Raw genomic sequence first — 17,687 nt, forward strand, 5'->3', positions numbered from 1 at the left:
GTGTTTGTCTTTTCATTGGGACATTAAGATCATTCATAGTCAGTATTAGTATTGATATGTGTTATACTGTTCTGTACATTATGTTGGGTAATACCTTGTTGTTTTGTTTTCCCTCTTGTACTATTGTCGGGGTTTTCTGTGTTTGTGTCTTAAGACAAGTACTTGCTGAGTCACGTAGGTTAAAGGGTATCTTCAAAGCTCACTGCAGCCTCAGACTCCTTGGCTAGGCTCAGTCAATCTTCCTGCCTCAGCCTCCCAAGTAGCTGGGAATATAGGCGCACTACTATGCCTGGCTGATTTTTCATAGAGCTGGGGTCTCACTATGTTGCCCAGGCTAGTTTTGAACTCCTGGCCTCATGCAATCCTTTCTCTTTGACCTCCTAAATTGCTGGGTTTATAGGCATGAGCCATTGTACCTCGTCTTGTACTATTGTTTTATATGAGCTTTAACTTTTGGGAGTTTTTATACTGATGGGCATCTGTCGTGCTATTCCACGTATAGTGCGCCTTTGAGAATTTTCTGTAGGGCAGGTCTAGTAGTGACAAATTCTCGTACATTTTTGGCTCTCTGGAAAAGTGTTTATTTCTCCATCATTTGTGAAACTTATACAAGGGAAACTGATACACCTATTTTAGGTGTGTGGGATATAAAATTCTTGGATGGCAATATTCTGAATTCCTTTTTTGACATTTCAACAATTTCTTTCTGTTAGGGTTTTTTGCTGTAGATTCATTGTGATTGTTGGGGCTGTCGAACTGTTTGTTTATCTTGCCAGAGTTGTTTTGCTGGTTTCTTCCCATTTGCATTGTATTTCTTCTCTCAGCTCAGGGCAGATTGGTTTATAGGCATCTGTTCTTTGCTGAGAACTTTGCTACTTTGTGAGAAGAAGGAGAGGTACTTTGTATCTAGCTGGCACTTGTGTCTACTGTGGAAGACTGACTGGGCAGGGTAGGGGTAGAGCCACTGAGCGTCTATAATGCAACTGTTCTCTGTTGTCCCATTGCCCTGTGGTTGTCACAGTACAAACTGTGATCTTTGTGAGAAGTGGTGAGGTTTTCCTCAGGCCGTTGTTGGAAGCCGGGGTTGGGGAGTGGGCAAGTCCCTCTTCATGGAGGCTGAAGTTGTGGGATATTGCTCTGCCCAGGTCTCCCTATGGCAATGGTAGTGGGGCAAGGCTGTCTAGGTGGTGGTCACTGAGGTCTGGGCTTTCTTTGGATGTACCATGGTTTAATTATCCATTCGCCAACAGAAGCTCCTCTTGGTCATTTCCAATTTTGGCAGTGATGAATAAAAATGCTATATCCATGTGCAGCTTGTGGTGTATTCATGAATGTAAGTTTTTAGCTCCTTTGGGTAAGTACCAGGGAGAAATACTGCTAGATTATGTGGTAAGAATATGTTTGATTTTGTAAGAAACTGCTGAATTGTCTTCCCAAAGTTGAGGCACCATTTTACGTTTCCATAATCAGTGAATGAATAAGAGTTTCTTTTACTTTACCTCCTTGCTTGTGTTTGGTGATCTCAAACTTTTGAGTTTTGTCCATTCCAATAGGTGTATAGTAGTATTTCCTTGCTGTTTTATCTATCTTTTTTTGAGACAGAGTCTCACTTTGTCATCCTTGGTAGAGTGCTGTGGCATCATAGCTCACAGCAACCTCAAACTCTTGGGCTCAAGCGATCCTCTTGCCTCAGTCTCCTAAGTAGCTAGGACTACAGGTGCCTGCCACAACGCCTAGCTGTTTTTTAGAAACTGGGTCTTGCTCTTGTTCAGGCTGATCTTGAACTCCTAAGCTCAGGCAATGTATCTGCCTTGGACTCCCAGAGTGCTGGGATTACAGGTGTAAGCTATCATGTCTAGCTTGTTTTTTAATTTTTAAAAGTTTTTAGAGATAGGATCTTAACTCTCTTGCCCAGGCTAAAGTCCAAGGGCATAGACAGAGCTCACTGCAGCCTCAAACTCCTGGCATCAAGCATTCTTCCTGTCTCAGCCTCCTGAGTAGCTACAACAATAGGCATGTGCCACAATACCCAGCTAATTTATATATATATATATGTATTTTTTTTTTTTTTTCGAGACAGAGTCTCACTATGTTGCTCAGCCTTGTCTCAAACTCCTGGCCTCAAGCAGTCCTCTTGCCTTAGCCTCCCAAAATACTGTGATTATAGGACAGCACACCTGGCCTTTGTCAGTTGGGTCTTTTGCAAATATTTTTTTCCAGTCTGTAATTTGTCTTGTAATTCTCTTACCTTGTTTTTCACATAGTAAATATTTTCAATTTCAATGAAGTTCATCTTATCAATTATTTTTTTCATGATCATGCCTTCGGTGTTGTATTTAAATGTTGCCATACACAAGGTCATCTAGATTTTCTTCTGTGTTAGCCTCTAGAAGTTTTAGTTTTGTATTTTACTTTTAGGTGTGTGATTCATTTTTAGTTAATTTTGGGGAAAGGTATAAGGTCTCTGTTTAGATTCGTATTTTTGGCATGTCCATGTTCAGTTGTTCTAGTCCCATTCTTTGAAAGGACTCTCTTTTCTCCCTTGTATTGTTTTGGCTCCTTTGTGGAAGTCATTGGCTGTGTTTATGAGTCTGCTTCTGGGCTTTCTATTCTGTTCCATTGATCTTTTTGTCTCTTTCACATTGTGCTGATTTCTTTAGCTTTATAGATAGTCTTTATAGTAAGTCTTGAAGGCAAACTTAACTACAAACTACAGACCCCAAAGTAGGGCTAACAGTCCAATGAATTTACACATCATCTAACTACTTCATTCATCAGCTCCTGGATAGAGGCTCTCATTCCACCTCTATCCACACCCTGCCCCCAGATTTTGTGTGAAATCTAGGTGTCTGTTGAGAGTTTAAGACACTGTCTGTACTTTCATAAAAACCACAAAGTATTTTCCAATATAAGTTTGTCCCCTTTTTCCAAATAAGAGGATTTAAAGCAGGTTTTTTTTTTTTTCCCAACTTGAATGTATATTATGGGAAAAGTAGGCAGTCTGTTGTAATACCTAATTTCATTTCCTATATGCACTTATATTTTAAAATAGATTGTTTTATATTCAGTTTGTGAAATGGTTTTACCACATGCATTTTGGGGATTTGTGTCTTCATTATTACTAAGACTTCTCTTTGAGTGGTTTAATAGTTTTTTATTGGAAAAAACCTTTACTTATGTATAGGTTGTTGGAGATACACATCACCTTGGGAAATGGTTATAGTGCTGTCACAGAAATGTATTTCAAAACTTCTGTACTCATTCACATGATACTAGCAGAGTTATTATTTGGAATTCGTTTGTAAGGAAGATTTGTCGCTTTTCCCTGCATTTAGTTATTAGCCGTTTATTTGTGTCAGTATGAACACATAGACATTTATTTCATTCCTTGGGTTATAACTAATGCTATTGTTATTCTTTGTTTGCTCAATTTTTTCAGCTTTGTCCTTAGGGAATTTTTTTGTTTATTTGTTTGAAAACTCGATGAGCTAAGCTTATTTTAACAGCCATACCTCTAGAACCAGCCATTTCCTAAGGCGTAAAAGAGCAGTTTTTATGGGTTTAATAGTAATGTTTTCAACAGTAGTCAGATTTCAGTCAAATGGGTCTGTCATTTTGTAATAATAATATCAGTATTGGAGTTAATTTGGTATTACTTAATGACTACATAGTTTAGAAAAACAAAACAGTATAAAATGTTTTAAAAATTGATACCTATTAGAAACCTCATGTATGATAACGCTTCATTTCTCTAGGCTCACAGAAGCAATGTGTGTATAATAATTGATTTTTTTACTTTCTTTTCAAAAATTCTTTATTAAATCATAACTGTGTACATTAATGCATTTATGGGGTACAATGTGCTGATTTGATATACAATATGGAATGCTTACATCTAACTGTTGTTATGATCTAACTGTTATGTTAACAGTTATGATTAACATAACTGTTTTCCTTTCTTATTTGTTGTGGCAAAAACTGATTCACACTCTTCTAAATAGTGTAGAAATGTATCATTGCATTATGCACATTAGGTTGGATCCCCTACAGCCCTTTCCTCCTCCTGGCCTCCCCCTCCCCTTCCCTCTCTTTTCTCTTCCCTGCTTCTTTCTGGACTATATTATGTTTTACCATTTGTATGAATGTGTAGGTGATTATATATTGATTTCGTAGTAGTATTGAATACATTGGATACTTTTTTCCCATTCTTGAAATACGTTACTAAGAAGAATATGTTCCAGCTCCATCCAGGTAAAAATAAAAGATGTGAAGTCTCCATCTTTTTATGGCTGCATAGTATTCCATTGTGTACATATACCACAGTTTGTTAATCCATTCATGGGTTGATGGGTACTTGGGCTGCTTCCATGACTTGGCAATTATGAATTTGGCTGCAGTAAACATTCTGGTGCACACATCTTTGTTGTAAAATGATTTTTGATCATCTGGGTAAATACCTAGTAGGGGGATTGCAGTATCAAATGGTAGGTCCACTTCTAGTTCCTTGAGTGTTCTCCAAACTTCTTTCCAAAAAAGCCGTATTAGTTTGCATTCCCGCCAGCAGTGTAGAAGTGTTCCCTTCTCTCCACATCCATGCCAACATCTATAGTTTTGGGATTTTGTTATGTGGGCTATCTTACCGGAGTTAGATAATATCTCAAGTGGTTTTGATTTGCATTTCTCTGATGATTAAAGATGATGAGCATTTTTTCATGTTTGTAAGCCATGCGCCTGTCTTCTTCAGAGATGTTTTTGTTCAAGTCTCTTGCCCACATAGAAATGTTTTTTTTCTCTTGTTTATTAGTTTGAGCTCTCTGTGGATTCTAGTTATCAGACCTTTGTCCAGAAGCATAACCTGCAAAAATCTTCTCCCATTCTGAAAGTTGTCTGTTTGCTTTACTTACAGTGCTCTTGGCTGTGCAAAAGCTTTTTAATTTGATCAGATCCCAGTAACATAATTTTGGTGTTTCTTCAATTGTCTGGGGGGTCTGCCTCATAAAAAATTTTCCCAGGCCAATTTGTTCAAGTGTTTTCCCTTCACTATCTTCTAATATTTTTATAGTTTCATATCTTAAGTTTAAATCTTTTATCCACATAGAATCAATCTTTGTTAATGGTGAGAAATGGGGGTCTAGTTTCATTCTTCTACAGATTGCCAGCCAATTCAGCCAGCACCGCTTGTTAAATAGGGAATCCTTCCCCCATTGAATGTTTTTAATAGGTTTGTCAAAGATCAAATGACTACAAGTGTCTGGGTTCATCTCTTGGTTCTCTGTTCTGTTCCATACATCTACCTCCCTATTTTTGTGCCAGTGCCAGGCTGTTTTGTTCACTATAGATTTATAGTATAGCCTAAAGTCTGGTAACGTTTTACCACCTGACCTGTTTTTATTTCTGAGTAGTGTATTTGCTATTTGAGTTTTTTTTTTTTTATTCCATATAAAATGAAGCACTATTTTTTCAAGCTCTTTAAAGTATGATGATGGTGCCTTAATAGGGACTGCATTAAATCTGTAGATTGCTTTGGGTAGTATGGACATTTCAACAATGTTGATTCTTCCCAACCATGTTCTTTCATTTGTTAACTTCTTCAGCTGTTTCTTTTCTCAGAGTTTCAGAATTCTCTTTATAGAGATCTTTCACGTCCTTTGTTAGATAAATTCCCAGCTATTTCATCTTCTTTGGCGCTACTGTAAAAGGAACAGAGTCCTTGGCTATATTTTCAGCTTGACTGTTGTTGGCATATACAAAAGCTACTGATTTGTAAGTATTGATTTTGTATCCTGAGACGCTGCTGTATTCCTTGACACTTCTAAGAGTTTTATAGTTGAGTCCTTGGGGTTTTCCAGGTATAAGATCATATCATCTGCAAGGAGTGAGAGTTTGATCTCCTCTGACCCCATTTGGATACCCTTGATCCCCTTCTCTTGCCTGTTTTTTATTTTCTTGATCCACATATTTCTAAAACACACTTTTCTTTTCTTGTTCTTTGACAATGGAAAATATAATTAATGTTTATCTTTTTCTTTTAAAATTATGCCTTTTATTATTTGTATACCAAGAAACCAAAATATCAAGATGGTTGAAATAATATGCACGATATACTCTTAATAAGGACTTCACGTGTGTGTAGTAGAATAATATCTAAAGGCTTTGCAACAGCGATTTACCTATGTTAGAGTGGTTTTTCTACTTAGTTCGAAATTTGTGGATGTGTTGTAGAAATTGAGATTGCTTAATATCAATTTCTAGATTAGAAATATAGATTAAGTTCAGAAAATTAAGCAGTTCTACTAAAACCAGAATGTTGCTAAAAAATTACCTTCAAATACACAAATGGAGGTACCATACTTTGCTGTGTACATGCATACTTTTTTTGCCCAAATTTTGAGGGAAAATTAAGTTTGCACATTATCCATGGTTAGTATAGCATGGGATCAGGGGAGCCCAGTGGGCCTCCTGCGGGGCCCAATAGGGTGCTCAGAATCCTAGGATGGGAGGATCTGCTGGAGCAGGCCAGAGCGGCCTCTGCCAATCACCTGGACCAGTGGAGGGGGCATTGGTAGAGCTGGTGAGGGAGCTATGAGGAGGAGATGAGGATCTCCATGCACAGGCCCCACAGAGTCACCCAGCTGCCCGTATGCAGACTAAATGGCCTCAGAAGCGCTCACCCATATGGCCTCATGTGTGGCCATACCAGTTGTGGCTCCTGATGAGGTGGGGACAGAAGGGCTCTTAGGAAAGAGGGAAGGAGCAGCCTTCAGAGAGAGGGTGGGTGGCTGTGGGAGGGAAGTGTGATCTGCATGTTTACCAGGGGAGTGTTAGCCCTCCCCTAATGCGCCTCTCCTACATTGTCTGCCAATAGGTAGACAATTTCTCAAATGGTGTTTTCCTGAAAGTTTGGGCCAAAACATGGGTGTGCATTACACACAGGAGCCCATTTTATATGGCAAACATGGTGTGTTAAAATCTGTTCATCTTTTTCTTTTACTACATATGTCTATGAAGTATGGCTGCAAATCACAACTTCTGCTAATAAAATAGATTCCCAAGTTCTCTAAGGTATGAACTTTGATTCTTCCACTTAAGTATCTGGGCTGTTTTCTGTAAGAGGGCACAGATCTTCCTCTATGTGGTGTGTTAAAAATATCACAAAGATAAAATCAGTTAAATTGAATTTTAAAAAGATAGCCGAATTTAATTAACTCTATAAGTGGTTGCTGAATTATAGCACTTTAGATAAAGAAGTATAAAAAATAAAGTTGACTTTTCAGTACAAGTTGTATTGGCTTGCATTCTCTACCAAAAACGTGATCTTACCACTTAATTCATTAAACATGTTAACCACAATTACTTTATAATCTATCTTAGTTTAGGCTGCTATATAACAGAAATATCCTCAACTACATAACTTGGCAAACATTTATTTCTCACAGTTATGATGAATGGTCTGGCAGATGTAATAGCTGTGCAGGAGCCTGCGTCTTGGTTGCTAGATGACTGTCCCCTTCCTATGTCCTCCTAGGGTGGAAACAGTACAAGACTCATCCCATTCACGAAGACTTCATCTTGATGACCTGATACCTGTGAAAGGCCTCACCTCCTAATACCATCACATGGGGGATTAGGATTTCAGTATATGAATTTGGGGGAAACACAGCATTCAGTTCATTATACAGTTTATTTAAAATTCATGTCTGATATCTTTATTTTCTAGACTCCCTGTATATTTTTACTGTCTTCATTTCTCTTGGTTTATATGTACATTGTCTTTTTTTTTTTTTTTTATTAAATCATAGGTGTGTACATTAATGCTGCATTGTCTTTTCTATGTGCATATTTAAAAAGCATTTTATTGAGGTAGAAATAAGTAGAACCTTCATAGTTCACCAGCTCCCTATATTGACCACTTTCTTTTCTTTTCTTTTGTTTTTTTGAGACAGTCTCACTCTGTCACCTTGGGTAGAGTGCTATGGTGTCATAGTTCACAGCAAGCTCAAACTCTTGGGCTCAAGTGATCCTCTTGCCTCACTGTCCCACATAGCTGGGATTATAGGCATGTGCCACCATGCTCAGCTAATTTTTTTTCTATTTTTAGTAGAGACGGGCTGTTGGTCCTGCTCAGATTGGTCTCAAACTCCTGAGCTTAAGCAGTTTACCCAGCTGGGCCTCCCAGAATACTAGGATTGCAGGCATGAGCCACTGCACCCAGCCTTCACCACCTTCTTAAGTTGATGTAATTATCATTGACCAGACATGCAGCACAGGTACTTATCAGTACAGTAGCCTGGTTCCTTACGTTGACCACCTCGGTATATTGACCAGTTTGTGTAGTCTCTTGGGTGGTCAACTTACAGAAGTTCTACATTTTATAAGAAAAGTACCTGAAACAAATGACTTCATGAATTTTTGCAAACTGAAATACACCTGTGTACAGAACATCCAGACTGAGAAATAGAAATTATTAGTATACTTCATAAGTACCCCTTTTGATACCTCTCACTTAATATTCCAGTTTTCCTCCCAAATGGAAGCAATATCCTAATTCTGAATGACACCACCATTTCCTTTCTGATTGTTGAACTAGTTTGCACCTTTGGATGATAGTTTTTGGTTTACTTGTGGAAAGGTATTAGGGAGCGGAATCAACAATCTTGAATTCACTCAGTCACCTCAGTTATGGATTGATGGGATTCAAAGCAGGGCTTTAATCTGATCATCTCTACTCCCTAGGATATAGACTCCAGCTTTTAAACCAGACTAGCAGAGCTAGTTTTATAGGATTGTAGTTTTTCTTGGTTCCCCGACCTCCAATATTTTTGTTTCTTTCTTTTTTTTTTTTTGAATCTGCTGAAAGCTCTACTCAGCTTTTAGGCCTCTCAGCCTTCTGTTAGATAATTAACACATGCTTTTGTAGGGACAGTAAATCCTATACCAGGCAGATTTTTAGGTTGGTTACTCCTGGGTCTTGCCTGAATATTTTGACATTGTTTCTTCAGCTCTCCAGTGCCCTTCAAAACATGTAGGTTTCATATTTTTTCTTCAGCTTTTCTAGTTCTCACTGAAAGGGGATTGTTTCAAATTGCCTAATTAACCATTCCTAGAAACAGAACTATAAAATCCCGTTTTGCCTATTTTAAGAAAGTGATTTTTAAAAGCTTATTTTATACTGACATTTTTATCACTGGGGTTCATGACTTCTTTTAAGCATCCACAATTAGCATTGATTGAAGTTGTTTTGGTGTAAAGACGTCCCCAAACAATACATTATCGTTCAAAATGAAGCAGTTGTACGAGAGCCTCTTAAGTCCTCCAATATGAGGCAGCTTCTTTTTTTGAGAGACAAAGTTAGGGGAGAACTTTCTTATATATTTGGTATCTAGGGATATTTGATTTGAGGTAAAACAGTAGTTTCTATTACCTGGCTTTGAGAAATGAAGTTTCTTAATAAAATAAAAGCAGTGATAATAGCTATTATTTAATGCTTAATTTGTACCAGGCACTACGTGCTTGTATAACCTTCATTAAACTGAGTCATCTTTATAAAATAAAACTTTCATAAAATAAAAACTGCTTTTGTAGATGAGTAAATCAAGACAAGAAGAGATCAGATCAAGACAGGAAAGGTCGAGTGATCTGTCATGGTCGTAGAGGCAGCACTGAAACACTGGTTGTGTCTATGGAGCCTCCATTCTGTTTGAGGTGATATCTGTTCTGACTGGTTGGAAACCTGAGAAAGCACTCCTACAAATTCAGATATATTACTGGATGTTGGTTTCCATCCTCCAGGAAAGCCTCGTTTTGTTAATTGCATCAACCTCACAGAAAAAGTCCTTCTCTGGTTAATTACTATTTTTTTCCATTTGTTCCAGTGTAGAGCATGGTGCAACTGGTACATACAGACAGCTAGTAACTGGGAGAGACAGATCTAAAAAGCTGCGTTATGTTGCGCTGATGGCAGGAAAACCAAACTGAAATTTCATAAAAAATACAAGAGGATCTCTTCTGAGGGGAATATGCTTTCAAATAATAATTTCTGTCAACCATTTTAGCTATGCTCAACATGTTCTTCATGTTTCTCTCACAGTCCCATTGTTAAAACTTGAAATATGTTATTTCAAATAGTCCCTTCTATCTTAGAAGATTTATCATTTGTATAATATTAAATGTTAATTTGTAGGACTTTTTCTTAATAGTTATATTATCAGATCTTTGAATGTTATGTGTGAAAGATACTAATGAAAGGAAATTTATCTTTTGAAATACTTTTACTAAAATACATAATTCTAAACATTTAAAAATAACATAAGTAGGGCGGCGCCTGTGGCTCAGTGAGTAGGGCGCCAGCCCCATATGCCGAGGGTGGCGAGTTCAAGCCCAGCCCCGGCCAAACTGCAACAAAAAAATAGCCGGGCGTTGTGGCGGGCACCCGTAGTCCCAGCTGCTTGGGAGGCTGAGGCAAGAGAATCGCGTAAGCCCAAGAGTTAGAGGTTGCTGTGAGCCGTGTGACGCCACGGCACTCTACCCAAGGGTGGTACAGTGAGACTCTGTCTCTACAAAAAAAAAAAATAATAACATAAGAAATACAAATGGGTCTTTCATTAAAATAGTATAATTGAACTCTGATAAGATATGTTAATTAAGAATGATGAAAAATGGAATGAATAAATGCTTATTAAAAGAAGGTTTATGTGTAGTTCAGGATTTTATTTGTTACAGTGCTAAGTTTGTTAATGCAGCAGTTCCATAATATGACTAGTGCTTTCAGAGTTTGAATACTTGTTTATTTGGCATTAAGATTCTGGGTGAGTGCTTCTGAGAACATGTGATTATTGGTGTATCATTTATTGGTTTAATAACTCACTTAGTGGAACTACTTTGGCCCAGTGTGGTGGCTCATGTCTGTATTCCCAGCACTTGGTGGGAAACAAAGGTGGGAGGATTCCTTGGAGCCAAGAATCAAGACTACCCTGGGCAACATAGGGAGACCCCATTTCTACAAAAAATTTTTAAAAATTAGCTGGGTATGGCAGTGCATGCCTGTAGTCTCAGCTACTGGCGAGGCTGAGTCAGGGAGGAGCATTACTTGACCCTAGGAGTAGAGGCTGCAGTGAGCTATGTTAGTTCCACGGCACTCCTGCATGGATGATAGAGCAAGACCCTGCCTCAGAAAAAAGAAACTTTTTGGCCTGGAGCTCTGTAAGGGAGCAATCATTGAAGTCTGGTCTTTACTTAAAAGTATATCTCAATTATAGTCCTATTTTTTTTTTAAAGCATTAAGAGACAAGTATATTTTGAATTTGTATATTCAGAGGATGTTGATAATAATTTCTAATTTAAGTTTGAAGACGAGTATTATTAAAAAATACTTCTGTTTTTAAAGAGTATTAATTTTGTGAGATTTGAACAATTTCTGAAGATTTTTTTATTGTGGATGGGCACAGTGGCTCACGCCTGTAATTCTAACACTCTGAGAGGCTAAGGCAGGTGGATCACCTGTGCTCAGGAATTCAGAGACCAGTCTGAGCAAGAGTGAAGACCCTGTCTTTAAAAATAGCTGGGTGTCATGGAGGCACCTATAATCCCAGCTGCTTGGGAGGTTGAGGCAAGAGGAATGCTTGAGCCCAAGAGTTTGAGGTTTCTGTGAGCTATGATGATGCTATGGCACTCTACCCAGGGTCAGATTTTTTTTTATTATCAACTTAAAAAGCACTGAACTAATGTACTTATTTCTAAGAAACAGATCTAAACGTTGTCTTTTTCATGAGAAGTGTTTTCCAGTGTTAGTAAAGATTGTTCATTATTTGTGAGCACATAACAAGGGAAAAATACTTCACTAAATGATATTAACCTAAATCATTTTACATGATTTTAATTATTATATTATGACAATGCACAAATGCATATGAAATTGCTTTTAAATAATTTACTGACTTTTGGCTTCATTGTATTCAATTAAGCTTTTAAAAAAAGATAATTTAGATTCACATTGTAAGAAATAATTCAGAGAGATACGAGAACGCTTACTCAGTTTCCCCTAATGATAATAGCTTCCAAAACTACAAGTACAGCCTTACAACCAGGATATTGACATTGGTGCAGTGCAGATTTAGAACATTGCCATCACAAGGTCCCTTCATGGTGTCATTTTATACCTAAATGCACTTATCTTTTGGGTGCTTAACTCTGCTCCTCCTTCTAGTCTTTAACTCCTGGAAACCATTAATCTTTTTCCATTTCTTCCATTTTGTCATTTCAAGAACGCTATATAAATGGAATTATATGATAGGTAGCCTCATTGTAGCTTATCCATTTTGTCATTATATGATGTCCCTCTCTGTAGTCATTTTCTTTGCTCTGAAGTGTACTTTATCTGATATCAATACAGCTATTCCTGTTTGTCTTGGGTTACTATTAGCATATTATATGTATTTTTCCACCATTTTACTTTCAACTTGTCTTTATCTTTATATTTCAAGTGAGTTTCTTGTAGACAGCATATAGTTGGGTCATGCATTTCAATCTACCAGTGTTTGTCTTTTAATTCGTATTTTTGTTTATATTTAATGTAATTATTGATTTTTAAGGCTTAAGCCTGTCATTTTATTTTTTGTTTAATTTGTTCTCAGTCTTCATCATTTCTCTGCATTTCTCATCTTCCTGTGGGTTATTTGAACATTTTTTGGAATTCCATTTTTATTTGTGGTTAATTTAAATGTATTTCTTTGCATGGGATTCGCTCTGGACTAATCATCCTCTGATAGCTCTCTATCTGGGAGGGATAGAAGTGCCTGGGCTGGGTTCGAATCCACCAGCCCTGGAGCATGTGGCCAAGGCCCTAGTCACTGAGCTAAGGGTGCTGGGCCTGGCTAAGTCTTTTTAAAAATAATGATAGATGAATGGATTAATAAATTGTGGTGTATGTATGCCATGGAATACTACTCAGCCTGAAAGAAAGATGGCAACCTAGTATTTTTCGTAACAACTTAGATGGAATTGGAGAACATTCTCCTAAGTGAAGTATCACAAGAATGGAAAAACAAACATTACGTTGAACTCAGTTACTAAATTATAACTAGTTGATCAACACCTATGTGCTCATAAGGAGACAAAACTTAACAAACTTTGGATGACAAGAGGGGGGAAGAAGGGAAGTGTAAATTTCCGCCCAACTCATTATACATTTTCTGGGGGTGGGCACACCTATAATTTTGACTTAAAATTTACAGAAACAAACTATGTAACAAAAACATATGTACCACCATAATACAATGAAATAAACTTAAATGATAATACTAAAAAAAATAAAAATAAAAAAATAAAAATAATTTTTGTGCATTTGAGGTCTTGGTGTTGCCTAGGCTGGTCTTGAACTCCTGGGCTCAAGCTATCCTCCTGCCTTGCCTTCTCAAAGTGCTAGGATTACAGGTGTGAGCCACTGTACTGTGTGTAGTAATTTTTAATCATTTTTTCTAGTCAATTCTCTCCAACTTTGTATTTCAATAAAAATTTATCTCATAAAATACTAATATATTTTACCTTGTCCTTTTTAAATTGACTCAACAGTAATGTAACAATTATAAAGACGCGAGCCAATTATTTTTAAATTGATTCAACAGTAATATAACAGTAAAACGTTATTGCAGATGACTTTTAAATTTTTTTTTCTTTGACTACATAATTATTTGGTCTGTTTAAGTTCTGAACTAATCTTGGGATTGGGTTTCTTTTATTGTAGGGTGATGGTCTAGAAGACAATGAAAAGAATTTCTATGAATCGGACGATGAGCAGAAGGAAAAGGCTGACAAAAGGAAGACCTACACTATGGATCCTGACCACAGACTCCTGATTCGAAACACAAAGCCTTTGCTTCAGAGCAGGAACGCAGCGGTATGTGAAAATCCTATAAGAAATAATGATTCACAGAGTTTTAAAAATAGTCATGAAAAGTTTGTAAATTTAGCAAATGACTCCATGTGTGCTAATAGAGCATGTGTTCGTTACCCAACATGTGTAATGGACACTTGGAAACACAAAGTGGAATATGAGCTATAGACTCAGAGACCTAATTTCTGGAAAGTAATGCCTACCTACATTTAGTTCAGCCTTCAGTGTTGCCAGGTATGCAAAATTAGATTTTGATGAGAATATCCGGTCTGGCAGTTGTTGGCCTACCGGACTTCATTTGCCTTTATTGTGGTTTTGTTAATCAGCTTTTGCCAAGTTATGAGCCCAAGTTGTTTCTCAGTTAATTGGATTATGTTAGCCTTTATGCAAAGACTGTGTACAAACATATTTCTCAGCTACTCCCTTTGGTTAAGACTCCATAATGTTTGTATTTACCTGACAGAAGTTTTAAGAGACTAAAGTATAAACAAAACTAATACTTCAGACATAGTCAAATTGATACTATTAGTAACTAAAAATCATCTTTATTTGAGTCCTAAGGGTTTTTTTGGTGCAACATCTTTTTAAATAACCTCTTACATTTTAGAAGAATACATGTACTTAATAGAATATTAGAAAATACAGACTAGCAAGACTAAAAAAATTAAAATGCTGCATTCTTATCACTCAGAAATCAGTTATGTTAATGCATTTTCTTCTAGATCTTTTTTGTCTGCATAAATATAGATACATTGGCGTGTATACGTGTGTATGTTTTTATCCAAGAAAAAAAATCTTACCATGTGTCGTGATTTGTAACCTGGTTTGTCTTTTTTTAGTCAATTCTCTTTACCTTTCTATTTCAATAAAATTTCATCTCACAAAACACCAGTATATCTTATATTGTCCTTTTTCAATGGTTTATCCAGACCATTATCTCATGGATCACGTCTGATTGTTACAAAGCCTCTCAAGTCTTGCAGAATGTCCTTCTGGATTTGTCTGTTTTTGCTTCTTTTATAGTGACATTGAATTTATTCTTTTATAACCTGTGCTTCCTGTTAGCTGGAAGTTAGTTAGATCTAAAGGCTTGAAGGATTTAAGTTAAACATTTTCTTAGAATGTTTTTAATTAAGAAAATTTTCTTAATGAATTTTTTTCTTACATTAGTGTGAACTTTGAATATAAGGAACTTTACTAGAATTATTGTCAGTTTTCTGATTCTCGAGAATACAGGGTCTACAAGTTTGTGTATCTTAATAATCGGCAGTTTTTATCTTACCCTAATAATTGTTTCCAAATCATTATTCAGTAACCATGCCCAGTCATAACAAAAATATTATTTCACCAAGGTTGTAAACTATGGTTATATTTTAGTGTGGCCTATCTTAGCCAGGTGCTACTTAGGTAGCTGTAAATTGCCGTCTAAAACTGTGCTTTACGAATGTATCACTGTTAATTTAACTTTGTCTTAGAAATTGATTTTAAAGTTTAAATACTTATCAAAATTGTTCTCAAATGATGAAACAAATTGAGACAGTTTACTTTTTGTGTATATTTTGGTACCCTGTTTCTGATTCTGCAAAATATAAGTAACAGCAGACTTGTGAAGAATTATGAATAACTTTTTACTTCACTTTATACTCAGATTTATGGGGAAACTTTGAGAATTTGTTTCAGAAAACAAATTGTGAACATACATGATGTAACTGTAGAAGGTCTTTGGGGCTGTATATTTTTAATCTTTTTGGAATTTGGAGTTTTGGGAGCTTTCCTCTTAGCTTTTTACAAATTAGCCTATTCATTTCAGATTTTGAGTTTAGAAGAGACTTTCACTGGTTGGATTTGCAAATATTGAGGATAAAGAAGATCATTTGCTTCTTTGGTATGCGGGAACGCCCTAATATATTAAAGCGAATGACATACCAGGTGGAAGCTAGAATTTGAAAAACATTGACATATATTGAAAGTACGGTTATATTCTTGCCAGTAAGCTTGGACTTACTATTTGTGATGGAATAGCATTTAATTTATTATGTGTAAAATGCATTAAAATTAATCTTCGATTTTCTTTTCTCTCATGTACTAATATTTACTAGCCCTCTCCGTGCTGTAATATTTTTTACAAAGAACTGTCACCCTGTATTAGGTTAATCATTAACTGGAAATTTTTTATTTTTATAAGATCTTAAAATCAGGGGGATTTATTCTACATATAATTAAAGTATATTTCTATATCATGGGAAGAAATGAGATATTCTTGCACTCCTAAAATTCTTAAACAGTGTCTAAAAGCGTAAGTTAGTCTTGTAGACGAGGACAACAAATGCCTTTCTTTTTCCTTTCCTTTTCTTTTTCCCCTTCTTCTTCCCTCCCCTTCCCTTCCTTTCCTTTACATTAGGTATTTGCTTTTTCATTCTTGTGTTACTTTACTGAGAAGAATGTCTTAACTCTATCTAGGTTAATGCAAAAGATGTAAAGTCACTGTCTTTTAATGGCTAAATAGTATTCCACGGTGTACATATACCAGTTTGTTAATCCATTCCTGGGTTGATGGGCACATCCTGGCGATTGTAAATTGAGCTGCGATAAACAGTCTAGTGCAAATGTCCTTATGATAAAAGGATTTTTTTTCTTCTGGGTTGATGCCTACTAGTGGGATGGCGGAGTCAAATGCAAGATCTAATTTGAGTTCTTTGAGGATTCTCCATATTTCTTTCCAAAGAGGCTATATTAGTTTGCAGTTCTACCAATAGTGTAAAAGAGTTCTCCTCTCTCCACATACACACCAGCATCTGCAGCTTTGGGACTTTGTGATGTGGGCCATTCTCACTGGGGTTAGGTGATATCTCAGGGTGGTTTTGATTTGCATTTCTCTGATGATTAGGGACAATGAGCATTTTTTCATATGTTTGTTAGCCATTCATCTGTCTTCGTCAGAGAGGGTTCCGTTCATGTCTCCGGTCCAGTGATAGATGGGATTGTCTGCTCTTTTTTTGTTGATTGATTTGAGTTCTCTATAGATCCTAGTTATTAAACCTTTGTCAGAGTCATAACATGCAAATATTTCTTCCCATTCTGAAGGTTGTCTATTTGATTTGATTATTGTGTCCTTAACTGTGCAGAAGCTTTTCAATTTAATTTAGTCCCATTTATTTATTTTTGTTGTTGCCATTGCCACAGAAGTCTTCTTCATACAATCTTTACCCAGGCTGTTATCTTTAAGAGTTTTTTCACACTTTCTTTAAGGATTTTTATCATTTCATGCCTTAGGTTTAAATCTTTATCCATCTTGAATCAATTTTGATAAGTGGTGAAAGGTGCCTGTTCAGTTTCAGTCTTTTACATGTGGTTATCCAATTCTCCTAGTACTAATTGAATAGGGATTCTTTTCCCCAGTGCTTTTGTTTGGTTTATCAAAGATCACATGGCTCTAAGAGACTGGTTTCATCTCTTAGTTTTCTGTTCAGTTCCAAATGTCTGTGTCTCCACTTTTGTGCCAGTATCATGCTGTTTTGATCGTTGTGGACTTGTAATACAACCTAAAGTCTGGTAGGCTGTCTGGCTTCGTTTTTATCACTAAAAATGACCTTGGCTATGTGGGTTTTTTTCTGGTTCCATACGAAATGAAGAACTATTTTTTTTCCAGTTCTTCAGAGTATGATGATGGTATTTTAATGGGGATTGCATTGAATCTGTAGACTGCTTTAGGACGTATAGACATTTTAACAATGCAGAAATTATTCCAAAACATTGAGAAGGAAGGAATCTCCCCCAACACGTTCTATAAAGCAAACAT

The 17,687-nt window shown here is 36.5% G+C and overlaps 1 protein-coding gene across 2 annotated transcripts in view; it reads left to right on the forward strand.

Moving 5' to 3' along the window:
• Window positions 1–17,687, forward strand: part of AP3B1 (adaptor related protein complex 3 subunit beta 1) — a 269,031-nt gene that overhangs the window by 102,443 nt on the left and 148,901 nt on the right. For both annotated transcript variants that reach the window (XM_053587990.1, XM_053587979.1), the window contains exon 8: window positions 13,739–13,891. In XM_053587990.1, the coding sequence (XP_053443965.1) occupies window positions 13,739–13,891 (153 nt within the window). The remainder of the gene's footprint in view (window positions 1–13,738; window positions 13,892–17,687) is intronic.

The sequence above is a fragment of the Nycticebus coucang genome, chromosome 1 (genome assembly GCF_027406575.1).
Source record: "Nycticebus coucang isolate mNycCou1 chromosome 1, mNycCou1.pri, whole genome shotgun sequence".
Classification (NCBI taxonomy): domain Eukaryota; kingdom Metazoa; phylum Chordata; class Mammalia; order Primates; family Lorisidae; genus Nycticebus; species Nycticebus coucang.